The 10,000-nt window shown below is 43.9% G+C and overlaps 1 protein-coding gene across 3 annotated transcripts in view; it reads right to left on the bottom strand.

Annotated features, from left to right (window-relative positions):
* Positions 1–10,000, bottom strand: part of shank2b (SH3 and multiple ankyrin repeat domains 2b) — a 179,663-nt gene that overhangs the window by 31,316 nt on the left and 138,347 nt on the right. For all 3 annotated transcript variants that reach the window (XM_061887717.1, XM_061887718.1, XM_061887719.1), the window contains 2 exons: positions 6,671–6,776; positions 3,565–6,040 (listed from right to left, as the gene is read on the bottom strand). In XM_061887717.1, coding sequence (XP_061743701.1) covers positions 3,565–6,040; positions 6,671–6,776 — 2,582 coding nt within the window. The remainder of the gene's footprint in view (positions 1–3,564; positions 6,041–6,670; positions 6,777–10,000) is intronic.

Here is a 10,000-nt window from a genome sequence, read left to right as displayed (position 1 = left end):
ACTAATGATTACATGATAAATACAATAATTACCTCTATTATCAACAACACAATTGTTTCAAAAGCAAAAATACATGTGTAAAGACAACTTCTATTACAAAAGAAAGTAGATAAATGGAGCGGAAGAAAGAGAACAAACTGTATGAACCTTGTAGATTGTTATAGTAACAATAGGTTAAGCTTTGTCCGTGTGCCGTGTTTTAACACCTGGTCTGGATCCTCTCCATGTGGAGGAGCAGCAGCTTTACTCTGAGCTTCTCCCAAATGACAGAGCTTCTCATCCTATCTCGAAGGGAGAGACCCGCCACCCGACAAAGGAAACTCATTTCAGCCGCTTGTACCCGTCATCTTATCCTTTCAGTCATTACCTAAAGCTCAGCTTGGGAACATAGCATGGTATATTGAGAGCTTTGCCTACTGGCTCAGCTCCTTCTTCACCACAACAGATTGATGCAAGGTATGCTTGTCTATCTCACAATCCACTCGTGAACAAGACTGCAAGGTACTTGAACTCCTCCACTTGGGGCAAGATCTCCTCCTCAACTTGGAGATGGGCCTCCAACCTTTTCTGTGTGAGAACCATGGACTCGGATTTGGAGGTACTGATTCTCATCCAAGTCGCTTCACACTCGGCTGCGAACCGATCCAGTGAGAGCTGAAGATCCTGGCCAGATGAAGCCATCACGACCACATTATCTGCAAAATGCAGAGACCTAATCCTGCAGCCACCAAACCGGATCCCCTCAACGCCTGCCTGCGCCTACAACATTTGTCCATAAAAGTTATGAACTGAACTGGTGACAAAAGGTAGCCTTGGCAGAGTCCAACCCTAATTAGAAATGGAACTTACTTACTGCCGGCAATGCGGATCAAGCTCTGACACCGATCATGCAGGGAGCCAACTGTCAAAATAATATGGTTTTGTATCCCATACTCTCTGAGCACTCCCCACAAGACCTCCTGAGGGACTGGTCGAAGACCTTCTCCACGTCCATGAAGGACATGTAGACTGGTTGGGCAAACTCCCATGCACCCTCAAGAACTCTGCCGAAAGTCTTGAGATGGTCCACAGTTCCACAACCAGGACGAAAACCACACTGTTCCTCCTGAATCCAAGGTTTGACTATCCAGCGTAGCCTCCTCTCCTGTACACCTGAATAGACCTTACCAGGAAGGCTGAAGAGTGTGAAACCACAATAGCTGGAACACACTCTCCAGTTCCCCTTCTTAAAGAGAGGAACCACCACCCCGGTCTTCCAATCCAGAGGCACCCTTCCTGATGTCCACGCAGAGCTGCATAGTCTTGTCAAGCAAGAAAGTCTTCCAGCAGCCAGAGCCTTAAGAAAGTCATTGACCCTCATTGTTCTCATTGATCCATATATCTATAAATAAATAAATAACTTTTTTTAAAAAGTGGGAATGTTTTTCTTCTATTTTCTTCTTACGTGAAGTCTTAGACAACATACTTTGTATAAAGTAAATAAGCTCATTTTGCACATTTTTGCATGCCGTGCTGATAATACCTTTTCCTCAGTCTATTTGTTCTTCTTCTTTTTTCATTAATCATTATGTTTTCCCTTTGTTGACCTCAGAATGTTACAATGCTCATGTTAAACAATGCCAAAGCATCAAATAAGACCCATAGATTTGGAAATGAGCCCTGCAAGCAGGTGTGGATGCTCTGCAAGCTACAGTCTTCTTTGAAGGTGGTGTCGCACTGACGTCAACTTTCTTGTATGGACATGTTCATGTAATCTGCTCTAAGGTCTAGGATTACAGTTTTAGCACGCTGAGCAATGGTCAGAAGAAGATATTTGTTCGGCTTTGACGGAAAGTTAACTTTGTCTGCCTTTCTTAAAGAGGCAAGCAGCAGTCAGAAGTGGATATCCTCGACTCCCGCAATGGCAAAATGAGGAAGTGGGCCTCAGCAGCGCTGGCCGGCCCTTTGGAAGTCCACGGGAGTGTGACAAACCACAGTGGTGTGGCCTCAGCTGGGAGGTGTACATGGAGGAGGGTCTGGGGTAAAGTTCATTACACAGATCGCTTTCACGGGATGTAGAAAATAGAAGGAAGCGATGCAGATCTATGAAGATCTACAAAGCTCTTGGGTAATGATGTGTAGTTACTCGGTAGCAGCCCAAAACCAACTACAAAGGGACGAAAATGAGTACAACAGATACCATTTAATTCAGGGGTGCCCACAATTCTTCTGCAGGCGAGCTACTTTTCAATTGACCAAGTGGAGGGGATCTACCTCATTCATATATATCATTTGTGTTTTTATTCATGAAACATACGTTTTTGTTAACAGATTAAAGGTTTTTAATGATAATGCAATAATGTTTAACACATGCAGAGTCCTTTCTTTCATGAAGACAAGAATATAATTTGGAGTATTACCTGATTTGGATGACTTGCATTGATTGGAATCCGACAGAAGTGCGGATCATGTCGGCATTTTCAAATGGAGGAGAACAAAAGTCCTTCTTTCTGTCCAATACCACATGAAAGTGGTTGCTTTTTGGCATCTTATTTGTCCAGCTTCCATACTCCTTTTTATACACTTTACAAGAAATACATTAGCTACGTAGCTTGCTAGCTTGTGCACGCTAGCTTTCTGAGACTCTTATTTTGTTAGCGCAGGCAAGAGGAAGTAGCGCTTATATTGTGAAGATAGGAACTGTGCAGTCGGTCTTTAGAGTTTTGACAGCAGGTACGGCGTGAATGTGTTGAAATAAAAAGTTTCTGGCCTTCCTGTCCATCACTTTTTCTTAATAATGAGCTGGCAGCAGCCAGTGTCCTCTCACAAGACCCTCAGGTGTCGCCAATGTCAATCAAGTGACATCTTGGTGAAGATTGATGATTGCTAATTTTTAGGTCTATTTTTTTAAATGCCTGGCTGGCGATCGACTAACACATCCTCCGAGATCGACCGGTAGCTCGCGATCGACGTAACGGGCACCCCTGGTTTAATTTCTTGACTCTCAACCGTTTCACTGATTAATATTACAAGGAAGAAAAATCTAAAAACTTTACGGTAATCTAATCGTGATCAATTGTGATCCACAGACCCTTGCGAATAAGTATTTGAATCGTTTGACAGCAATAGTAAATTAGTATTCATACATTTTTCACTATGCAACATATTTGCATGACTCATGAGCTTCCTCCTGGTGTCTAAATGGCTTATCTCATTTTAGTTCTTGCTACAACATACAATAGTTGTAATTAATGTTCACAGTGAGCATGTAAATCTTTCCATTTGTGAATAACAATCTCCTGATTAGTGGATACCCTTTATATTTATTGTTGAGAATGGCAAACCAAGACTGCAGACACAATCATTGAAAGCTTTGTACCAGCAGAGAATGTAACAGGCAACACGGTACACTCCAGTAGCCAACAAGTACCACCCACTTCATTATATTTTAGACATAGATATGCTCCAGCACCCCCGCGACCTCGAACGAGACAAGCAGTATAAAAAGGATGGATAATACATAAACATTCTTGAAAAAGCAATGCAAAAACAGTTTAAAAAACAAAGAAGTGAAGCATCACATACCTTGTTCCAAAGGTCCCCCTGTTTCCTGTGGGGGAATCAAGGCTCTCTCCCGACTTGGGCGGCCTATCGCGATTCATTTGTTGCAGAATGGAGCTCAACTCTGTGATTACGGTGTTCTTGGTGTCTGGTGTAGATGGAGGGCTGTGAATCTCAGAGTGTTGATCACCCCATAGCTTTGATGTTCTAGAAGATTCAGATGACGAAGGAGGAATAGGAATAGCCTGAGGAGGCGACCCAAAGGATTCTGGAGGTTCTTCAATTAGGGTATCATGATAAAGTGATGTTCTGTTGATGACCGATTTGCCTTTAGGTTTGGGTGGCACAGGAGGTCTGTCTATAAGAAAGGAATGCCCATCTACAGTGGCATGAAGAGTCTCTAAGGTGCTGTCGCAGAAGCCTCCCTCTGATGACAGGGTAGAGATGCCCGACACTGTGCTTGTTGTCTCTGTGTGCTGAGGGTCTCCACTGCGGCGACCGTCTACCTCCTCAACACCAGAGTCACCAACGCCCGACTCTGGGTTTGGCGGAGGTGCAGGATATGAAGGGAGAACACTGTTTGTCACACGTTTGTGTTGATCAGAAACAGGTGGGGGTGCATGGGCATTGTATGGCGGTAGGAGAGGCCCCCCGTTTCTTCTCTGTTGCTGAATCATCTCTGCAATGGCACTAGCCTGGTCATCTGGAATGTCAATGCTGTTTGCAAACTCTAGAGGAGGTGGAAGAGGGTCTGTGTAGTCAAAATCCTCATCAATGTCAACTGAAGCCAGAGGGGGTGGGGGGATACGAAAGGGCAGCTTTGCAGGTTCATCCACGGATTCCCCAAAAGGAATGCTCCGTCTTCGTGCCGAGGAGGGCAGGGGATTAACAGACAATACTTGGGCATTGCGAGAATCGGGTTGATTGTTGTCTTTTAGCTCATATGGTTGATTGCTGTCTTGCCCTTCCAGCTCTTGGTTGTTGACCTTGTTGCTTGCTTCTGTGCTTGTGTGAACCATCAACAACCCTGCTGACTTAGGTGTGTCAGCCATGACTGGGGGAGCACTTTTCCTCTCCTCAACTGCCTGATGCGTTCGCTCCTCCCGTGCCCCATCAGACTCGTATTTCTGCTCAGTCATCTGCCTGCGCAAGCCACCTCGCCCTGGACGGCCCATTGTTGATGATGAGATTGCAGCAAAACTTGTCTCAATCCCAGACCGCAGCTTGGTATCAATAAAGAGTGGTTGGTTGAGGTCTTTTTTTTGGCTCGGCTGTGGAGGCAGGGACTGAGCTTCATGTTTGTGGGTTTGTTGTGCCTGAGGAGGATTTTGTTGCTGATTTTGATGATGGTTTTGTTGCTCCTTCATGGCTCGGTCACGAGCTGCAAGGGCCAATGCAAGTGGAGAATTAGGGTCTAAGGGTTTCCCAGTGACAGGATGAAGGTAGGTCCCATTGGCCCTGTAGTGGCTTTTTGGGGGAGTGGCTGGGAGACTAACGGGACTGTCCAGGTTGAGACATTGGCCTGTTCTTGTGTTTAGAGGTTCCCGAACAACTGTGGGCTCTGGCGTGTTAAAATCTGTCATGTTACCACTGCCCCCCCCAACAGGAGGTCCAAGGTGCATTGGGGGAGCCATCATCCTTCTAAGTCGTTCATCACTACTAAACATTCCCTCATCAATGGACTTTGACTGGCGGAGACGGGGGGTTGGTATAGGGCCACTTAAGTCATCATCTGTCATATCTATTGACTGGAAGGCAATTGAGTTCTTTTTTGCTTCAAGCCTTTTCTCCCGGTCTCGTACTGCCCCAGCAATAGCTGCGGCAAATGGGTTGCTTAGAGACATTGGGTCTTCAGGACGTAGACCTCCACCAAGGGTAGGCATGAGAGATGGATGTTCTGGAGTGGTTGGCTCAATCTCCATACTGCTACCCTGGCTGCTCTTGCCACTGCTGCTGGTGGAGGGTTCCTTGACGATGATGGTGGGGATGGGGATGGAGGAGCATGTTCGCTCAACAGGTGTAGTTGGCATTGAAACAGCGCCTGAGGGACTTGCTGGCATATGGCAGTTTTTTTCTGGACTGTCCTCAACGTTGGGCTGTTTTACTAGCATGCCCTTCCTTCGGGCAGGTTTCGCTGGCACATATAAATTCTTATTGCCAACCTCAGAATAAGGGTTCTCTGGCACCGGCGCACGCCCTCGGGTGCGTGTGCTCTCAAAATGCTCCGAACTCTGCCTGAAGTAGCCCCGCCTCAATGTACCGGCATCTGTGAGTCTGCTAATGGTTGTCACAGCATTAGCTGAGTTCTGAGTGAAGCTGGCTCTCGTGGTGCCATAACCTTTGGATGCTGCGCCAGCTGGTGAGTTGTAGCCAGGTGGTGAGGGGGGTGAAATGGCTGGAGGGGGAGGGATGTCCTCGGAAGTGTCAGGCATGGAAAGGCTGCGAGAAAACTTTAGCAGAGGGGGAGTAAGGTATCCCTGTTTCTCCTCTTCTGCTGTACCTTGAAGAAATACAGCACATACTTTCACAACCTTGTTGAAGAAACTTTATGTTGAGAAAAAATAAAAAACATAATTAAAAAGTCAATATGATTACACAAAAATGTTTGACCTGGAACTAATAAATTAAGCAGCACACAAGTGATGGATAAGGGAGGTTAGCATACAATTATTTTTACATCTCCAAAACAGTTTTGTTTGTATCACGTGAGCTCATCTTTAAGACTTGCAGAAGATGATCTCTTCTATCTATGGTGTGCACAATTTTAACAAGCTTTGCTATCACTTATACAACCAGAGAACACTATACATATATATATATATATATATATAGAAATAAACAAACAAAAAGTCCTCAAATATTGATTTCACATAAAAGGTATTGTAAACCACAAGAGCTATAAATAAGATCAGAATGCTGAGTCGTGAGAAAGAAGCCTCAAATTACACTTAATGACCTCCAGTATTATCACCTGGAAGCACACTTTACTGACTTGATCGTCGTAACTCATCTGTAATTAGCTTGAATATTGTTGGAGAAGACAGAGCAAGTCCTCTGAGCATTGATGCAATATGAGAGCAAACTAAATGAAGAGTTCAGCTTGTAGGAGTGCACTGACTTCACATCATACCTATGGACTTCTGCTTCCTCAGTGTGGCCTTCTCTGGTAAGCCCAAAAAGGCCCCGGGTACAGTTGGTGGCACCACTGCCACTCCCTGCCGCTCATGGTACATGGCCTGCAAACCACAAGATTGTTAATCAGACACGTTTGATTTCAACATCTCTCTTTTTAACAAGTTAATCCTGGAGCCAAACACTGGCAGTAAGATTTGGTATCAGAAGGAAAAGAAATGACACCGGAGAAAAAGTGGCAGCTAAATAAGTTTCAGCAACAAATTAATACAAACATTGAAAGAGGCAATATTTTTGGTGGATATTTTTGAAACATGTTTTTTAATGGAAATCTTCATGTTGATCACTGTTGTCGTTTTTGTGTGTTTCACAGGTTTTTATTTTCAACTTTTTCTTTCTCTCATTCGCATCTGCTTTTTACACTTTCGCTTCTCTTCTTTACAGTTTCAAATTAATGGCAGTGATATAAGGCGGAGGTTAGGTGCCTGTGGGCGGGGTTTACAGCAAGTTTACCTGGAAGATGTTGTACTTGACTTAGGCTTGCAGGTAGAAGAAGAGCGGAGGACTGAAGGGGTCGAAATCACATTTAAGGTTGAGTATGACTTTGTGTTATTGTAAACATACGTTGAAGACGTAGTACCGTGTTTTTCAAATTATAAAGTAGCAAATTATAAAGTAAACATACGTGGAAGATGTAGTACCGTGTTTTTCAAATTATAAAGTAGCAAATTATAGAGTAAACATACGTGGAAGATGTAGTACCGTGTTTTTCAAATTATAAGTCGCTCCGGAGTATACGTCGCATTTGCCAAAATGCATAATAAAGAAGAAAAAAACATATACAAGTCGCACTGGAGTATAAGTGGCATTGTTGGGGGAAATGTATTTGATAAAATCCAACAGCAAGAACAGACATTTGAAAGCCAATTTAAAATAAATAAAGAATGGTGAAGAACAGGCTGAATAAGTGTAGGTTATATGAGGCATAAATAAGCAAGCTAACATATTCTGGTAAGAGTCATTCAAATAACTAGAACATATAGAACATGCTATACCTTTACCAAACTATCTCTCACTCCTAATCCATAAATCTTCTTCCTGGATGTGGCTTCTAAACAACTCTTCCTCTTGTCCTTTTCTGCTGCATATTTCACTACGTCCAGCTTGTCATCTGCACTACATGATCTCCTTTTCAACGCCATTTTTCTTCAGCCCTTCTCACTTTTTATAAGTTACCACCAACCAGGAAATGATCCATTTTAATAGCAAGGGCAGTAGCATATAGCATATAGCAGTTAGCATCCCATGACCCACAATGCACTTCTGCCATGACCCCCCCCCCCCCCCCGCACAATTCTTATTGGTTGACGTGTGTGTGACCATTGCTGACATTTTCTTCCTCTCTTCCTCGAATGAATTAAATAATATTATTTGATATTTTACAGTGATGTGTTAATAATTTCACAAATAAGTGGCTCCAAAGAATATGTCGCACCCCCGGACAAACTATGAAAAAAACTGCGATTTATAATCCGAAAAACACGGAAATAGTCCATTCTCTACCGCTTGTACCTCATAATTCTGACAAAATAATAGAATGGGAAATGACACAATGTTAGTGCTCACAAAGCATCCAAATTAGGAGCTTTTGTTTGCTTAATTAATACTAAAATACAAGTATCTAGTATGTTCACTATCTAATTCAATGACAAAATTATTATTTTACCAGCGCCCCCCGCGACTCCAAATTGGGCAGAAGGCGGGGTACACCCTGGACAAGTCGCCACCTCATCACAGGGCCAACACAGATAGACAGACAACATTCACACACTAGGGAGCATTTAGTGTTGCCAATCAACCTATCCCCAGGTGCATGTCTTTGGAGGTGGGAGGGGCCTATCCCCAGGTGCATGTCTTTGGAGGTGGGAGGGGCCTATCCCCAGGTGCATGTCTTTGGAGGTGGGAGGGGCCTATCCCCAGGTGCATGTCTTTGGAGGTGGGAGGGGCCTATCCCCAGGTGCATGTCTTTGGAGGTGGGAGGGGCCTATCCCCAGGTGCATGTCTTTGGAGGTGGGAGGGGCCTATCCCCAGGTGCATGTCTTTGGAGGTGGGAGGGGCCTATCCCCAGGTGCATGTCTTTGGTGGTGTGAGGGGCCTATCCCCAGGTGCATGTCTTTGCAGGTGGGAGGTGCCTATCCCCAGGTGCATGTCCTGAGCCCAGGATTGAACCCATGACTACTCAGGACTTTCGTATTGTGAGGCAGACGCACTAACCCCTCTGCCACCGTGAAGCCATGTGTGAAATTAACACATTACCGTAAAATATCAAATAATATTATTTATCTCATTCCCGGAAGAGAGGAAGAAAACGTCAGCAATGGTCACACACACGTCAACCAATAAGAATTGTGCGGGGGGGGGGGGGGTTATGGCAGAAGTGCATTGTGGGTCATGGGATGCTAACTGCTATATGCTATATGCTACTGCCGTAGCTATTAAAATGGATCATTTCCTGGTTGGTGGTAACTTATAAAAAGTGAGAAGGGCTGAAGAAAAATGGCGTTGAAAAGGAGATCATGTAGTGCAGATGACAAGCTGGACGTAGTGAAATATGCAGCAGAAAAGGACAAGAGGAAGAGTTGTTTAGAAGCCACATCCAGGAAGAAGATTTATGGATTAGGAGTGAGAGATAGTTTGGTAAAGGTATAGCATGTTCTATATGTTCTAGTTATTTGAATGACTCTTACCAGAATATGTTAGCTTGCTTATTTATGCCTCATATAACCTACACTTATTCAGCCTGTTTATTTATTTGAAATTGCCTTTCAAATGTCTATTCTTGCTGTTGGATTTCATCAAATACATTTCCCCCAACAATGCGACTTGTACTCCAGTGCGACTTATATGTGTTTTTGTCCTTTATTGTGCATTTTTGGCAGGTGCGATTTATACTCCGGAGCGATTTATAATCCGAAAAATACGGTAGATTGTATTTTACACTGTTAAAGTTGTTTGAAATGGTACAGTAGATAGCAAGTTATATATAAAGTGTCAGACAGCTGAAGGAACTCAAATTAGTTTCTGTGGGAATGTCAGAAAATAAGAGTAGTGGTCTGTTGTAAAAATGGCCTTGGTTGTCCATCCTGGGCCACCATAGGTCACATGATGTTTGTGCTTCACAAGAGCTGCTAATGTTAGCCAGGTTAGTTAGCTCAGGTGTGTTGAAGTGGGGGATGAAATAAAGGAGTCAAACCAGAAATAAGCTGACCGTCCTGGTGAACATGACATAGTGTCAGAGTTAAGGACGACACGCCGACAGTGACCAAAG

The sequence above is a fragment of the Nerophis ophidion genome, linkage group LG25 (genome assembly GCF_033978795.1).
Source record: "Nerophis ophidion isolate RoL-2023_Sa linkage group LG25, RoL_Noph_v1.0, whole genome shotgun sequence".
NCBI lineage: Eukaryota > Metazoa > Chordata > Actinopteri > Syngnathiformes > Syngnathidae > Nerophis > Nerophis ophidion.
The sequence above is the reverse complement of the archived record's forward strand: the minus strand, read 5'-3'. Positions and strand labels throughout refer to the sequence as shown.